The sequence below is a fragment of the Otolemur garnettii genome, unplaced genomic scaffold, assembly GCF_000181295.1.
Source record: "Otolemur garnettii isolate 467f Iridium unplaced genomic scaffold, OtoGar3 scaffold00121, whole genome shotgun sequence".
Taxonomy (NCBI): domain Eukaryota; kingdom Metazoa; phylum Chordata; class Mammalia; order Primates; family Galagidae; genus Otolemur; species Otolemur garnettii.
The window spans coordinates 333,505-351,526 of NW_003852516.1; the positions used below are offsets into that span (position 1 = coordinate 333,505).

The window sequence follows — 18,022 nt, forward strand, 5'->3', positions numbered from 1 at the left end:
TTAATCGATTCTCTTGCCTCAGCCTCCCAAGTAGCTGGAACTACAAGCATCCGCTACAACGCCTGGCTATTTTTTGGTTGTAGTTGTCATTGTTGTTTGGCAGGCCCAGGCTGCATTTGAACCCACCAGCTCTGTGCATGTGGCTGGCGCCCTAGCTGCTTGAACTACAGGTGCCGAGTCAGTGCCTTATTTTTTAAAAATCAGAATTAATACCAAAAAAATCCATGATGCACAAAATTTCAAGAATTTAAAGACAGGATTAGTTTCTGACTTTCCCTTTGCCTCACGCTCCAGAATGGCTCAGCAGGGCCCTGGTACTAATCTTGCCTTAAACTTTGTGCCTCTGGTGAGTCTGTCCCCTACCTCACCCTCATCCTGGGCCCAGTGGCACCTTGTTCCCAACCAGAAAAAGGCAGGCAGTGGGCCATTCTGAGCTTAGGCAGAATTCTTCCTAAATTTACAAAATCCAAGTACTTCACCCCTCCTGGGGGCATGAAGCAAAGGCTAAAGACCAGTGAAGATTTTTGCCAGACCTTCATGGTGTGTCCAGAAATCATTCTTCATGGAAATAGTAATGGTCCTTTCTGAGAATGAAAGGTAAGGGACCATTACTAATTGTGCTGGGACAATAGACAAGAGTTGGGATTGTATTAAGCAAATTAGGATGCCTGGTCACTCTGTTAACCAACAAGAAGGAGAAACTATTGCCAGATTTAGCCTCCTTCTCTCTTGTGACAAGTGGAAGTCCCAGGGAGTAGGAAGGGAAGGGTGTCAATTGCGCAGTAACCACAGGGACAACTAGCAGTGACCTCATCTTCTGTTCTGCTCCATTCTCTTAAATTAAAAGAAATGTCTTTGGAGGGGGGTGGTAGATTAGCTAGTCCTTTCTTTACCCACATCATAGTGTGAGTTTATTCTTCTAAAGGTGTTTCCCAAGAAAAGTGGTAGATTCGTGGGGTGGGATGCACCCAGCCAAGCCTTGGCCAGAGGGTCACTTGTTATAGTCTCAGCAACCTACTGAGTGTTCTGGAACATAAAGCATCAAGTCATAGAAGAGTATTTGGGAACAGAACCTAAGAATTCATCTTTTGGATTTGCTGAAAACCTATTCCCCATATTTTCTTTCCTACTCCTCCCTCTTGGAATGGCAGGGTCAGTGCTGTGCCTTCTCCACCACTGTTTATTGGAAGCCTGTACCTGGATGGTTTGACTCCACAGGCCCACAGCTCCAGGGAAGTGTGCCTCGGAATGAACCAAACCTGTGGCTCTCCCTGCATCTGGTGAGAGGAGACTCTGGAATTTAGACTGTTAAGGTTTTGCTGGCATGGATAAGTATTAGGAGAGTACTGAACTGGAATGAATTTCTTTATTTAAAAAAAAAGTTGTAGATTCTAAATGTGAAAATAACGTGATTGAAATTAATCAAGGAGTGACCTCTTAGTTCTTCTTATATTTACTTGAGTTGCACATTTTATTTCTTCCAGGGAACACCAAATCATTTCGTCTTCAAACGTCTTAGACTGTAAAACTTTCAACAGTACGGAAAGACTTATATGGTGGATCATTTTCTCTTCCCTCTCCTTTGAAAGGAATTGAAGCAGAAATACAATGGGAGAGGCTTCACGTTAATATTCAGGATGAATGATGATAATTCAGGTGATAAGACAGGAGATGAATTGCAATGCTTATTTATCAGTGATACAAATGGCAATACGTACGCATACAGCCCCAAGTCACCCCTGACACTAAACCCTTCAACCAGCGATGTGAATTGGAGTTCTGCCAACCCAGATGACATGGTGGTCGGTTATAAAACTGACCCTGCTGGGGATGACGGTGAAAATATTTCTTTAAGCCATCGGTACGCTGAAGTGCTTGATCACCAGAAGTCTTCAAGTGCTTTCATTGGAAAGCAGGTGTTAGACAGGCATAAGGGTCCCATGCCTCTGTCTCCTGTGTTTGTCGCACATGCAGAGAAGCATGAAAATCTGCATAACAGTTGTTATTCCCTAAAAACAGCTCAGGACCAGAGTGTTCAGCCACCTCTGCCTTTTGTGTGGAAGCCTAATAATGATTCGAACTGTGCAGACTTCTCTTCTGCCTTGGAGCTAAACCAAACATTTGAGGTAGAAGTGGGTAAAGTTAACTGCACCGAGTCACATCATGGCTCTGAAAACAGACCATCTTTGCACGCTACTGAAAGTCAGCCACCAACCAGTATGAGAAGTGGAAAGACATCTCCTTTACCCTCTTCCACTTGGACGCCTTCCCATTCTGATACGATCCATGTAGGAGAAACCAGGTATGATCCAAAGAGCTTTGAAAACCCTCAAGCCATTCCATCAGAGGCCCAAGACACAATTTACCCAGCATGTTCTGATGTCGTGATGCAAACCGAGGTTCTTGTTCCAGATATTGAAATTCAGTGTCAATATTCTTCAGGAAAGGTCACCAGTGAGTGCACAGATGGGTCACAGGAACAACTAGTTGGAGAAAGAGAGATACAAGCTCAAACAGCAGTTTCTGATGGCATGGACGTCCCCAGTGGGCCCGTATTACAAGAGTTCTTTTGTTTATCTGCGGAAGAACCAAATAGTGCAACGCATTCACGGAGCTCATATGGGCAAAAGGAAATGGGCCAAAATCTAAGAGAGACAGTGTCCAATTGTCTTATTGATCATGAATGCCCTTTGGTGGTGCCAGCTTTTGATAAAAATAAAACCCAAGTGCTGAATCCAGAACGTAAAGTTACTGTGACTAAAGACACACCAATTGCCTCCAATGAAAAGGACTTGGGAATCCAGAATTGTACCTCAGAGTTGCTACTAAGTGGCTCGCCAGGACAAAACATGGTTTCGTCTTTTGAATGGACTTGGGATGAAAAGAATAAGGTGGTTAGCACAAATGAGATGGTTTGTATGTCAACACCAATCCTGGAACCTACAAATATAAACTTTTCTGTTTCACCCATCCGAGTGACAGAGAAAGGTAAAAAAGTGGAGAGGAATAATCGAGAGCTTAAAAACTCACCCAACTTGAAGGGAGCACCTGTCAACCTGTCTAAACCTAGTCTAGGAAAATCAACAACCAAAACAAATACCCTAACAGGCTGCAAAGTGAGGAAAACTGAAATTATAAGTTACCCAAGACCAGACTTCAAGAACGTTAAAGCTAAAGTTATGTCCAGACCAGTGTTGCAGGCCAGAGACTCCGCATTGTCAAAGGTGCCACCCAAAACTCAGGTGACCAGTGCCTCTTCACCCTCCTCAGCATCTCCCTCAAAACAGTTGACTGTTTTGAACAAAACACCACGATCTGACTTGACTGCGGACACAAAAGCAGAAATCCTAATTAACAAGACGCATAAGCAGCAATTTAATAAACTCATTACTAGCCAGGCCGTGCATGTTACAACTCATTCTAAAAATGCTTCCCACAAGGTTCCAAGAACAACATCTGCCGTGAAATCGAATCAGGAAGATGTTGACAAAGCAAGTTCTTCTAATTCACCATGTGAGGCTGGGTCCGTGACCGGGTCCGTCGCAGCCTTATTGCAGAAGATCAAAGGCAGACTCCCTGTTGAAATGGAAAGTTCAGACTGTCTGGCAATGACCTATGTTTCCAACATCGACAGGATTAGCCCCGAAAAGAGGGGTGAAAAAGAAAATGAGGCACCTATCGAAAAACAAGAACTGGAACAGATTATGAATGAGACTTTTGAATATAAGTCTCTGTTTATGGTAAGTGAATTTTATTTTTATTTGTTTGCTATGTTTCAGGGAATGGTGGAGAGAATGGAGCAATTAGTTATTCATCAGTCAATAGTACTGCAGAACCAGCTTTGCAAATTTGGTCTCAGGCCTTAATTCTTTGTCTTGTCAGAACATATTAGAGGGTTAATAGATGGGAAAATAACAAAGTTAGTTGCATATTGGGGAAAATCAGTATTTTCCCTCAATATCAGTATTTTGTACCAAGTACCAATGTTCCTGTTAATGGTATGCTAAAAAAAACTAAGTTATTTCAATATTTCAGTATAGTTATTGGAAGTTAAATACCTGATAGGATCACCTTATATTTTGCTTTTCAGAAAAAAATTTTTTATAAATTTGAAACTCTGTTGGACCCTATTTAAGAAATGCTAGGGAGAGCTGGTAAACACATCAGCATAAAAATAACTCCTGCTCTCCTGTTGCTGAGGAGCTGGCTCTGGGAAATAGAGCCCTCTTCTCTGAGCCCTGTTCTGAGTTCTACCTCTGGCCAGCTAATATGCTTTTGGGCAAGTAATTCTTCAGATCCCAAAGTGAAGGAATTGGGCTAGTGGATGTCCAGTTTCTTGCAGGCCTAAACATCAATCCCTGGCACATAAAATCTGTTTTATTTATGTATAGTGAAAAAGCAGTAAAAAAAGTATATTTTCCATAGCACCTGTCAGATATTTATGAGTACCTAAGAGTTCTCTTTCCGGTATAAAGAATTCGTATGCGGTCCAAAGATTTCCTTTCTTGAAACGTGTATGTATATATATGTGTGTTTTTTGATTGTTGGGGATTCATTGAGGGTACAAAGAACCTGGTTACAATGATTGCTTGTGTTAGATAAAGACCCTCTTGTAATAGTGTCCTGCATCATGTGTGTATTTTTGAGACTAGTATAAAGAAGCTATTTTTCTGGGTTTTAAAAGCATTTGACAAGCTACTGTTGGGCGTTGTGTACACGTCCTTAGCACTATTTTTGGCAGGGGGGGACTTAGGTGTATTTTCAGCCTCACACAGGCTGTCCTTGGGTGCTTGTCCTCTGGGGCAGGAATTGGGGCTAGGTGCCAGGGGAGGGAGGCAGGTGTGATATGGACAGCCTGCCCTTTGGAGGGCTTATGGCTCCAGTAACCCATAGCATGGCAGGTGCTGAAGGGCTGTTTTAGAAATGTTTTCAGGGTCCTTAGCGGCCACCTGAAAGGAAATGTCAGATCCTTTAGGAGATAAGGTTAGGAAAGACCGAAGCTGTTTCCTGAGCTGAGTCGGTTGAGAGAGGTTTGACTCTAACAGTAAATATCTTCTCTGCTGGAAAAAATGGTACACCAGGAACTTCTAACTGAACAAGCTTGTCCATTCTTTCAAAAGTCAGATTTTATTTTACATTCTCTTGTAGTCAAACTTAGAAAAATCATATCATTTATAATTTCACATTTTGCTAAATTAAAAGACAATTTCTTTAATCAGCATCCTAGTTTGGTGTTTATATTACATAGATACACATAAAAACAAGACATTTATTCCCTTGATTTATGGGAAACTTTTATTATGTATCAGTCCCCAACTACCAGAAAAACTTGCATAATTTTTTTTTATAAATGGGTTGTGTCATTTTGCAACTAAAGATTTTCCTGATTTAAGCAGTCAGTCTCGGCCTTGCACGTCTTTCTCAGGTGCAGAATGCCAGCCTGTTTTTCAGGCTCGTGATGTGGGTAGGGAAGTATGGTCATAGAATCATCAGTTGAAATGGATCCCAGTTCATTTTGGAGACACTGCACTACTTTTCATCTTAGGAATCTGGCAGTTAGGATTCCTAATTAGATAGGAAGTCCTTTGTAAGTCCTGAAGGATTGTCTCATTCTCAGCATTGGAACTTTTAACTTGCCAACTGATGTAAAGAACTGATTCTTTTTCCATGATCACCCCTTACACATTTGCACAGGTGCCTCTGAAGGAGGACTGGGGAGGGCCTGGGCAGACTGTCCTAGGCCACAGGCTTTGTACTTATTGTAGACAACTGAATGGACATTGGCTGTCTGTTTCACTGAAACTTGTGTGGGTGTCGACCACTTCAGTGTTCCCCAAGGCTCTAACTGCCTTGAAGCTGTGAACTGACAGTTCTGGAGGGATGTTAGTTTTCAATGTTGATCTTGGCCTAAATTAGGCCCTGAGTTTACTGACTCCTTAGGCTGTTTGTGGGTCGGGGTTTATCTGAATCTTTTTAATCTTATTTTATTTTACTTTATTATTTATTTATTTATTTATTTTTTTGAGACAGAGTCTCACTTTGTCACTGTCGCTAGAGTGCTGCGGCATCATACCTCACAGCAACCTCAAACTCTTGGACTTAAGTGATTCTCTTGCCTCAGCCTCTCAAATAGCTGGGACTACAGGCGCCCACCACAATGTCTAGCTATTTTTAAAGAAGAGGTTTCACTCTGGCTCAGGCTGATCTCGAACCTGTAAGCTCAGGCAATCCACCTGCCCTGGCCTCCCAGAGTGCTAGGATAACAGGCAGGAGCCACTGCCTCTAGCTCTGAATATTTTTTATTTTTGAGACAGAGTCTCACTCTGGCACCCTGGCTGGAGTGCTGTGGTTCACAGCAACCTCCAACTGTTGGGCTCAAGCAGTCCTCCTTACTCAGCCTCCTGAGTAGCTGGGACTACAGTTGCCCACCATGATACCCATCTAGTTTTTCTATTTTCAGTAGAGATGGGTCTCTCTCTTGCTCAGGTTGGTCTCAAACTCCTGAGCTCAAACAATCCACCCACCTTGACCTTCCCGAGTGTTAGGATTATAGGTGTGAGCCGAGGTGCCCAGGCTTACTACATTTTTAGAAAGGTTCTTGTTTGGAAGCAGGTATTTGCTTTTCATTTGATACAGGGGGCAAGTACAGCTCCCCACTCCAGAGGTCGTGCATTTGCGATAGTGTGTTAGATGATAACAGGAAGGAGAATTATCTAAAGAGAAAGCACTCGTTTGTCCGGTGCCTGGGGACCAGTACGGTGCTGACAGACATCCTGCCATTTGATGTTCCCAGTAACGCTCAGGTGCTTTGCGTACATCGTTGTTTGCCCGGTAACAACAGGGCAATTGTTAATGACATTTTAATCCTTTAGTGAGGTCACTTAAAACTCACACAGCTGGTAAGTCGTAAAATCGGGGTTCAAACTCAGGTCCCCTGATCTGAGTCTTGGCCTTTCTGCTCCACGTACCACAGGGTTTCAAAGTGTTGTGGAATGTTGGCTCTGGCAGGCAATATATGTGATTTGCTGAAGATTTCGCTTTTATAAGTTGATGAGAAGTTTGATTGGCTTTTTAAAAGAAGGTTTTCTCTGGGAGATTAACTTAGCCAGCTTTAATTTAACTTGGCCAGAGACAGAAGACCTTTGTTAGTCTGTGTACAGTCACCTGCTTTTCTTGGCCAATTCTGTATTGTTCTTCAGTGCCAGAACATGACCTTCAGCTGTCCTGGGAGGACATAGGCCTACCGAGTTAGTGTTGAATTCCCCTGCTGTTGAATTCAGTTGTCATCAGCTAGGGCTGTATGTATCTCCACTGGAAATTAACCCTTAAGGTTTATTACACAAAGAGTAACAGTGGGGAATATGCAACATTGAGGTGACCAGGTGGATTTTGGAGTAGTTTCAAATTGTAGATCTGTCATTCATTGGAAAAGTGACCTCCAGCAAGTCACATCATGCCTGTGACACTCAGGTTTTTATTTAAGTAAAGGGAGAATACAGATTGTAGTTTAGAATGTTGAAATTTGTACTTTAATTATTTATTTATTTTATTTGAGACAAAGTCTCAAGCTGTTGCCCTGGGTAGAGTACCTTGGTGTCACCACTCACAGCAACCTCCAACTCTTGGGCTTAGGCGATTCTCTTGCCTCAGCCTCCCAAGTAACTGGGACTACAAGTACCTGCCACAATGCCTGGCTTTTTTTTTTTTTCCTGGTTATAGTTGTCATTGTTGTTTGGCAGGCCTGGGCTGGATTTGAACCCGCCAGCTCTGGTGTATGTGGCTGGCATCCTAGCTGCTGAGCTACAGGTGCCAAGCCTAAATTTATACTTTGAATAAGGCTTGGACTCCCCTTTATGTAGGATGGGAACATTTACTAGGTGCCAACTGTGTGCGATATATACACAGGTTGTCTGTGGAGTTTGTGTGCAATTTAAAATAGGTTATATATGAGATGGGACAGTTAAATTTGAGAACTTATCCTAGAAAGAAGTGCTACATACTTTGTTGCTGAACAGTATCATTAAGATCCCCTTCAAGGTACTCCCTTTGGCCACCTGGTGACCTCAGTGATACTCAACAATGAGGGGTATAGCACTTTTTCTAGGATGAGTTCACAAACTTAATTGTCAGACCTTGTTTACTATGGTGATTATTAGCACAGAGGGAGGAAAGATACAGCCTCTGGCCAAACGTATTGCCTGGTGCAGTGGGTAATATTCAAAAGTGAACCAGCAGGGCACGTTAACACACCAACTTGGGAATACACCTGTCATCTTTCCTCCAGGAGGGGCAGTGGGCGGTGGTGGGGAGGTATCTAGGAGAGGTGTCCTCTTAGTCCCTTGCTGCAACTTGAAGAGCAAGTACTCTGGGTGAGAGCGAATACCATGGACAAATATAAGGATAGGAAGATGTGGCTTGGCACTTGTGACTCAAGTGACTAAGGCTCCAGCCACATCCACCTAAGGTGGTGGGTTTGAATCCAGCCCCGGCCCATCAAACAACAATAATGGCTGCAACCAAAAAAAAAAAAATAGCCAGGCTTTGTGGCGTGCACCTGTGGTCCCAGCTACTTGGGAGGCTGAGGCAGGAGCCTTGTTTGAGCCCGGGAGTTGGAGGTTGCTGTGAGCTGTGATGCCACAGCACTCTATCCAGGGGGACAGCTTAAGGCTCTGTCTCAAAAAAAAAAAAGATAGGAAGATGTTCTGATGTAGGGTACTCCACATAGTGGGTATGGCAGGAGCTCAGAGTGCAGAACTGTGGGTAGTGAGGGGCTGCCCGTCAGGAAGGGCTTACTTGTTAGGAAGGCTTGACTTCATCTGCAAGGCAGAGGGAAGCCATCCAGTCTTGCTGGAGTTTGGGAGAGACGGAAGATGACCTCGAAGCTGGTGAGACCAGAGGATCCTGAGGATGTGGTAGTTTCAGTAATCGTGGTGAGAAATGGCAGCTTATTTTAAGGCAGGAAAAGAGGGGGGCAGAGGAGATAAGAAAGCCAGCACCCAGAAATAGCCTTTGTAGCTTCAGCTGGGCTCCTGGGTATGTTGTGATTGTGGGAAGAGGTAAGTTTTGAGATGGATGGGTAAAGGAAGTTTCATTTCAGAAGGTGCTTCATGTTCTTCTTCTGTAAAATGAGGTATAAAAATGTGTAAACCTCATAAGACTATTATGAGGATTAAGTGATTTGATATAGATACAGTAGGACCCCTGTAAATTGACCACTCCAGGGACCATAACAAACTGGTCAGCATTTGGAAGTAGCCAATAGAAGGAACTTCCATGGAGTATGTGTGGTGCATGTCCAGTCTATGAAAATTCAACTTAAGGAGGTGGTCAGTGTAGGGAGGAGGTCAGCTATGGAGGTTCTACTGTATTTAGAACGTAGAATGGTATTTTGCACAGCCTAAGGGCTGCATGTTAGTAAAAACCAATTAGAATATAATAATTGTCGTCATTGTTAAATAGAAGGCCCTGAGTGATGCTGAATGTGGAAGTGCCGGAAAAAGTTAAGAAACCATCTGGATTTTGGATGTACCAGTGCCTAGGTGACAGTTGAAATGGCAAGTAAGATCTTGTGGGGAGAGTACACAGTGAGAAAAGGGAACAGGGTCAAGTTGAAGCCCTCATGAAGATGAGCTTTTAAAGGAACAGAAGAACAAGACTCAGAGAAGGGACAGCCGGACAGGTAGAAGAAAAATCAAGAAAGAGCTCTGTTAGGAAGGCGAAAGGTACAAGTGGTCAGCGTGGATGCCATAGAGAGGAGCCACAGGGAACGGCCTGAAAACTGTAGCTGGAATTTAACTTGTAGCACCAGTGAGTGATCTTGAGAACAGTCCTCCTGATGGGTAGAAAGGCGGATCATTGCAAAGAGAAAGCTGTGGAGAGTTTTACCTGATGCATAGTAAAACTAGCTACAGTCAGCTTCCATATCCATGGGTTCTGTAGATTCAGGCAACCTTGGATTGAAAATGTTCAGGGTGAGATGCTGCCCAGTGGGGACATTCCGTGGGTAAACAGCACGCTTCCTGCATGAAGGGCACAACTGCAACTCAGACTTCAACCCTACGGAAGCAAACTATGTAACTTCATTGTATGTGCCCTCGTATTAGTCTGAAATTTAAAAAAGGAAAAGTAAATGCTAGTGGAAGCAACTAGATTATGAGAACAAAATTGAGAGTGATTCCCAAGTCACCAAACCAACTGTTTATCGTCATCCTTGTTAATAAATGTTAATAAATGCTCGGCGCCTATAGCTCAACCGGCTAAGGCGCCAGCCACGTACACCTAAGGTGGCGGGTTCGAATCCCCAGCCCGGACCCGCCAAACAACAATAACGGCTGCAACCAAAAAATAGCCGGGCGTTGTGGCGGGCACCTGTGGTCCCAGCTACTTGGGAGGCGGAGGCAGGAGACTCGCTTGAGCCCAGGAGTTGGAGGTTGCTGTGAGCTGTAATGCCACGGCACTCTGCCCAGGGGAACAGCTTGAGACACTGTCTCAAAAAAAAAAAAAAATGTTAATAAAATCTATCACTTGTAAAACAAAAAAAGAAAGAAAGAAAGAAAAAAAAGAAAATTTTCAGGAATGGCCAGCCGTGGTGGCTCACACCTGTCATCCTAGCACTCTGGGAGGCTGAGGCAGGTGGATTGCTTGAGTTCATGAGTTAGAGACCAGCCTGAGCAAGAGCAAGACCCCATCTCTACTAAAAACAGGAAAACTGAGTCAAGAAGATTACTTGAGCCCAGGAATTTGAGGTTGCTGTGAGCTATGACGCCACAGTACTCTACCCAGGGCAATAGCTTGAGACTCTGTCCCAAAATATGTGTATATAAAAAACAGGAAAACTGAGTCAAGAAGATTACTTGAGCCCAGGAATTTGAGGTTGCTGTGAGCTATGACGCCACGGTACTCTACCCAGGGCAATAGCTTGAGACTCTGTCCCAAAATATGTGTATATAGTCAGAAAAACAAATTCCACAAAGTTGCAAAAAATAAAACTTGAATTCGCCATTTGTAGAGTCCCGCGTCAAAGCCCCATGAATGAGGTGATCTGTAGGCTGGTGTTCAGAAGGAATCTGGAGATGATTTGCAGCAGCAGTGCCCAAACTTTTTGGCACCAGGGACTTTTTTTCATGGAAAACAGGTTTTCCATAGACCGGGGTGGAGGGGTCGTTAGATTATCATAAGGAGCATGTGCCGTTTACAGTAGGGTTCGTGGTCCTAAAGAATCTAGTGCTGTGCTGATGTGACAGGAGGAGGTGCCCAGAAAGTGGGGAGAGTGATGGGGAGCGCTGTAAATACAGATGAAGCTTCACGCACTCTCCTGCCTCTCACCTCCTGCTGTGCAGCAGGTTCCTACCTGGCCATGGACCTGCACTGGTCTGCCGCCGGGGCTGGGGATTTAGAGGATGTGTGTACATTATGTGTAAGTACTACCCCATTTGATATCAGGGACTTGACCATTCATGAATTTTGGTATTGTGGGAATCCTTGAACCAGTCCCCCATGCTATGGAGGGACAACTGTATTTATCTGGTATACCCACTGAGATAGAAATGGTTTCTTTCAGCAGGGCGCAGTGGCTCCTGCCTGTAATCCTAACACTCTGGGAAGCTGAGGCAGGTGGATTGCCTGAGCTCACAGGTTCGAGATCAGCCTGAGCTAGAGCGAGACTTTGTCTCTAAAAATAAATAAATAAATAAATAAGTGGGCTGTTTTTGTGGTAGTCACCCCTATTCCCAGCTACTTGGGAGGCTGAGGCAAGAGAATCACTTGGGCCCAACAGTTTGAGGTCACTGTGAGCTATGACACCACAGCGCTCTACTGAGGGTGACAAAGTGAGACTCTGTCTAAAAAAAAAAAAAAAAAGAAATTGTTTCTTTCACATAGCTACCACTGTGAGGAAGAGGTATGGAGAAAGTTCGATCTGGACTAAAATTTGAGCTGTTGTTTTTACAGGGTCCTGCCTCTAAAACTTCTGCCACCCCCGATAGGACTCTCGCCAAGCCCGACTCCTGCAGTTTGAGGAAGATACCTAATTCAAAAGCCAAAGCCGGGGCTTCTGTTTCCTGTTCGAGGCGGAATAGTGACAGTAGGAATCTCAATGCCGATCGAGCTCTGTCCCCCCAGAGGATCAGGCGTGTGACCAGCTCTGGTAAGAATAAAATTGTTCAACTGTGCTGATAGAAGTTTATGAACTACTTAGATGTGAAATTAGAAAGACAGCTTTGGTTATAGGACTAATGCTGATACGTTCTGTCATTAAGCATTTACACGTTAGTGGACCAATCCTGACCAGAAAAGGTAGAGAAGGATACATTCTTTGTTTGTTTGTTTTTTTTGCAGTTTCTGGCTGGGGCTGGGTTTGAACCTGCCACCTCTAGCATCTGGGGTCAGTGCCCTACTCCTTTGAGCCACAGGCGCCGCCAGAAAGATAAATTCTCTATTGTTGAGCAGTTGAAAGCTTAGTTAGGGAGAAAGATGTGCATAAACCAACTTACAAGCTATTTAGAGGGATGCATGCAAAAATATACAATTGGGTAGTAGTTATTCATATCATTTTATTTTAAATTTGTATAAATAGTTGAGTGCTTACCAACACTAAAGTATTAGATTCATAATGGGCCCTCACCACATGAGAAGAGATTAGATTTTTTTCTGAATTTTACTGCCAGGTGTAGATTTACAGGAATGTGAAGATAGGAAAGTTATACTTTTATTGATGTTGGCTTGTATTTTGGAAGTTGTCAAGTCAGGTTAGGCTGACGAATCTTGCGAGTTTCCAGAATTGCTGTTAAGTATGAGACTAAATTTGGCAGAGGTACAGATCACTTTGTGTTACAAATAAAAGCAGGAAATGGAAAAGTCAGCCCAGTTGAATAAAAGACTAAGATGAAAAGCCTGCTGGCCATTCTGGTTGACTGAGAAGACTCTGCAGGGAACACCCCTTATTTCTGCAGGTGTAACCTTGAACAAATTAGAGACGTGTCGGATTGATTTAGAAGGTCCCTTGTAAAAATAGTGACTACTTTTTGAGTAGACTGGGAAAAAAAAATACGCCTCTGGTTAGTTATGAGTCCACACCTGTGAGAATGTTTTATAGAAACAAAACCAACCCAGTCCGAGAAGATCTCTTTACCACCCTACAATTTAGTATTTTTTAGGTTTTAGTTTCCAACCCTATCGTGAAGGCTCCAGTGCGGAGCCCGTAACACACAGACACGTTTTAAGGGCTGTTGATTTAGATTCAAGCCCAGTGTCAAAGTCGTGTGGTTTGGGGAAGCAGACGGGGAAGAGGTGTGAGTGGAAGAAATGGGATGGGCGACATTTCCGTTTCCATCCCAGGGGAGCTAAGTGGGAACTAAGAATTCTTCAGCTTGGAGCAGGCGTCCTCAAACTACCGCCCACCGGCCACATGCGGCCCGCCTAGGACATTTATCCAGCCACTGGGTGTTTTTGCCCCAGCCGACTCGTCCCAGGGCCCGCAATCCAGCCCTCCAACGGTCTATGGGACAGTGAACTGGCCCCCTGTTTAAAAAGTTTGAGGACCCCTGGCTTGGAGCGTTGATCATTTGGGAGAAAAAGAGAAGAGAAGCTAAAAGACATTGGGAAAACTAGTGGTTCTTCCTTCGGCTGCTGCTGCGGTTGGGGAGTCCAAGCGTGAGGCAGATCAAAGCTCTGCTGCCTACTGCTGCTGCCCCGTAAGGCTCACGGTGTTCGCCAGAGGATGGGGGCGCCCCGTGACCTTGAACGCAAGCAGCACCTGTGGCGCAGTGGCACTGGAGCATGGCCGTTGGCACGCTGGCTTGTGGTCAGGAACCCTGTGTTTTAGCACCTCTCTGGCACCAGTGAGCTGCCTGAGAAAGTCATTTACTCTCTCTAGATTTCAGCCTTTTATTTCTGGAAAATAAATCACATCTTTGAGACTGAGGGCCTGTGAGCTTTTGCAGTCCTTATCTTTCTAGGGACAGTTTGGAGCTCACCTGATTTTTTGAGTAATGGCTACGACTGGTCTGAATCTAGGTTCCACATGATGCTTGAATCTCTGGAAAACCTAAGTGTACATACTTTTAAGAAAGTAGGCCAATACCCAGGGTGTGTTTTAAAAGACTGAATTCTTTTTCTTTCTTTCTTTTTTTTTTTTAGTTGCAGTTTTTGGCTAGGGCCAGGTTTGAACCCTCCACTTCCAGCATATGGGGCCGGTGCCCTACTCCTTTGAGCCACAGGCACCACCCAAGACTGAATTGTTTTATGTAGGCAATCAGTCCCACTAAGCAGTGAAGCATTTTTTTTTTTTTTTTTTTTTTTTTTGCAGTTTTTGGCTGGGGCTGGGTTTGAACCCGCCACCTCCAGCATATGGGGCTGGTGCCCTACTCCTTTGAGTCACAGGCGCCACCCCAGTGAAGCATTTTTTTCCGTATTTCTACTGTTTGTTACATACTGTCATGTCTCAGAAGAGATCTCTTTAGTCTCAATTAAAAGACAGGGAAAGCGTTCGAGCTCTAATTCTCCTGTGTCACTGAGCTTGATAACTGAGTTACACATTCAGAATTATTTTTCAGTCTGAGTTAAAAACTAAATTATATTTTACCCGGTGGTTTTCCATATATGAATGGAAAAACATTTTAATGCAACCAGAAACATTATGGATTTGAATTTTGTGTTTGAATGGCTGGAAGACGCTTATGGAGTGAATATGTGTCCTCCTAAATTCACATGGGAAAGCCCTGACCTTCAACATGACTGTATTTGGAGATAAGGGCCTGTGAGGAGATCGTAAAGGTTAAATGAAGTTATGTGTGTGGGACACTAATCCAATATGATGGATCCTCTCCTTATGAGAAGAGGAAGAGACACCAGAGCTTTCTCTCTGCCACATAAGACACTGTGAAAAGGTCTGCAAGCCAGAAAGAGGGTCTTCATGAAGAAGCAAATTGTCTCTGACCTTGATCCTGAACTTCTCAGCCTTTAAAACTGTGAGAAGATAATTTTCTGTACAAGCCGTCTCATCTGGTATTGGTTATGGCAGCCCAAGTGGGCTAAGATGACTAACTTGATTATGCTGTGTTATGCCTTTTTTTTTTTTAATTAATAGGAACCAACTTGTTTTGAGGTTCACAGTAAACTGAGAGGTGTTTCTGGGGGACGAGGAACAGGGTTAAAGGGAGAACAGAAAAATCCAGGAGTGTACACAATGTGCCTTCAGATCATTGCGAGTGTGTTGCCACTTATCGTACAATGAAGTGTTTGTGTATCAGAAAATTGAAACCAAATGGATATCCACTCCTACAAAGCTGCTCTGCTGAAAGGTGAGCAGAAGGAATGTTCCAGCCAGTTTGGGGTTTTCAATAAATCCTTTCAGAGAACTAAGTGGAAAACCAGACCTGGAGTTGAAATAGCCATTTTATCGAAACTTTAAAATAAGTATGAGAAAGAATTCTAATAAAACCCACTGGAGCACCTCCATTTTACGTGTCAAAATGTGGAAATTCATATACAACCTGATTATAAGAAATAACCAAATCCAAAGTACCTTTGTTTCTTTGGAGTGAAAATTATTTCTTTTTTTAATTTTTTTTTTTTTTTTTTTTTTGAGATAGAGTCTCACTTTGTCACCCTCAGTAGAGTGCCACGGTGTCATAGCTCACAGCAACCTCAAACTCTTGGGCTTAAGCGATTCTCTTGTCTTAGCCTCCCAAGTAGCTGGGACTACAGGTACCCGCCACAAGGCCTGGCTATTTTTTGGTTGTAGTTGTCATTGTTTGGCAGTTCTGGGCTGGATTTGAACCCTCCAACTCCAGTGTACGTGGCCAGTGCCCTAGCCTCTGAGCTACAGGCGCTGGCTGAGCCTGATATAAATGATTTTACCTGGCTTTTGAAAATTACTGCTGTGGAATAACTAACTGCTTAGTAAATACTCTGTGATTGATACTGGCATCTTGAGAGACCTGCTGTCTTCTGCTGACACCAGTTCTTACCAGGTTTTAGATTATAAATGGATGTGTTCCTTTGTACAAATAGGCTGTCGCCTTTTCAGTGACTAGGTAGGATTACAGAAGTAGCACAGAACCCGCTCCCTACCCTGTGGATCCTTTAACCCACCAAGAAGGGTGAATGAATTCTTCATGCTGGGGCCTTTTCCACATGCCGCACCCACAAAGCCCCACGAAGGATGTGCGAGGGTTGAACCCACCACCTCCGGTATATGGGGCCAGCGCCCTACTCCTTTGAGCCACAGGTGCTGCCCGAGAAGTAACATTTGAAAAGGGCAAATCCTGTGTTTTAATTCAGTTTCTCGTGGGTTAATAAAGTAAATTCCTTTCGAGACAGTAGTCCATGTGAAACTTGCAGCGACTTGCTGGTCATTAGAGCTTTCTCTTCTTTCTTGCTAAGTTTTTTTTTCCTTCCTAAGTTGTTTTCTTTTCCCCTTGGTTTACGTAAACTGATTTTTTCCCTTTCTTTGTTAAAGAGAATTGACTGTCTTCTTCAAGTGACTTTTATGTCCTTTCGTCCAGTGAGACTTTGAGACAGGAGAAATTTTTTCACATGCTTGAATAAATGAAGGATTAAAAAGCAGAAATGCTGACCCCAATAAATTATTCTGCAAGCTAACTTTAATGTGCTGCTAATAGATGGTTCGGTCTTTGTATGTCATTAGGGCAAGGGCACCCTTTAAAGAATGTGTCTCAAGGTCACTTTCAGTAACAGTAACAGGAAAAGCATGTTCTGGGTGTGATGCGCCCAAGCTCTGTGCTAAGCTCTCTTAAACGCATAAGCTCATTTAATTCTCAAAACTCTCGAGGTATAGATACTACGATTATCCCCGTCTACAGAGGAGAAACTTGGGATTCGGGAAGTGTAAATAAGTTGCCCAAAGTTCCATGGTGGGTGAGTGTTGGAGATGAGAAGTGGCCCAGGCGCCTCCCCAGGGCCAGTGCTCCTCCCTCATCCCTCACATGCAGACAGAGCACATTCAGCCTTCCTCCCTGGACATGAGTGAATTCTTCATTAAAGCACGTGGTATTGGCTGGGTGCCCATAGCTCAGTGGTTAGGACACTGGCCACATTCTCCGGGGCTGGTAGGTTTGAACCCAGCCAAAAATACTAGCCGGGCATTGTGGCAGATGCCTCTAGTCGCAGCTACTAGGGAGGCTGAGGCAAGAGAATCACTTAAGCCCAAGAATTTGAGGTTGCTGTGAGCTATGATGCCACAGCACTCTATTGAGGGTGACCAAGTGAGACTCTGTGTCAAAGAAAAAAAAAAAAACAGGACATGTGTATTGATGAGTAGCTGCTACCATGCGGACAACTATTCTAAGTGCTAGGAATGAAAAAGTGCACCAAAGAGACAAATTCCTGCCCTTTACGGGTCTTGATTCCTAATACGGAGAATCATGAAGTAAACTAACTGGAATGGTAGTATGTAAGATGGTAAGTGCTGAGGAGAGACATAAAATGGTGAAGGGAGTTACACTTTTATTTTTATTTTATTTTTTTGAGACAGAATCTCACTATGTTGCCCTCAATAGAGTGCTGTGACATACAGCTCACAGCAACCTCAAACTCTTAGGCTTAAGTGATTCTCTTTTCTCAGCCTCCCAAGTAGCTGGGACTGCAGGCGCCCACCACAATGCCCAGCTGTTTTTCTGTTGCAGCTGTCATTGTTGCTTAGCTGGCCTTGGCTGGGTTCAAACCCTCCAGCCTCTGTATACATGGCTAACACCATAACCACTGTGCTACAGTGCCAAGCCAGAGAGCCGGAGTTACACTTTTAAACAGTGGTCAAGAAAGGTGCCATTGAGAGGGTGACAATGGAGCAAACCCCAGAGGGGGACAAGGACGGACCTCTGGCCGTCACATGGGAGGGCCTTCTGGGCAAAGGGAGCAGCGAGTGCAAAGATGCAGAGGTGTTGGGGGAGCTTGAGGACCCGCGAGCTGCTAATGGGGCATGGTGGGGACTGGAGAGCCTGTGGGAGGAGGCGATGAGGCCAGACCTAGGAGGGAGGCAAGCGTCTCTCTATTCTTACTAACA

At 44.0% G+C, this 18,022-nt stretch overlaps 1 protein-coding gene across 8 annotated transcripts in view; it reads left to right on the plus strand.

Moving 5' to 3' along the window:
• Window positions 1-18,022, plus strand: part of MTUS1 (microtubule associated scaffold protein 1) — a 150,806-nt gene that overhangs the window by 43,526 nt on the left and 89,258 nt on the right. For 6 of the 8 annotated variants that reach the window (XM_023517781.1, XM_023517780.1, XM_023517777.1 and 3 more), the window contains 3 exons: window positions 1,152-1,280; window positions 1,485-3,740; window positions 11,950-12,145. In XM_023517781.1, the coding sequence (XP_023373549.1) occupies window positions 1,638-3,740; window positions 11,950-12,145 (2,299 nt within the window). In that variant the 5' untranslated portion in view covers window positions 1,152-1,280; window positions 1,485-1,637. Of the gene's footprint in view, window positions 1-1,151; window positions 1,281-1,484; window positions 3,741-11,949; window positions 12,146-15,105; window positions 15,300-18,022 lie in introns of those variants that run through there. The other 2 variants (XM_023517783.1, XM_012810027.2) reach the window with 2 other exon arrangements.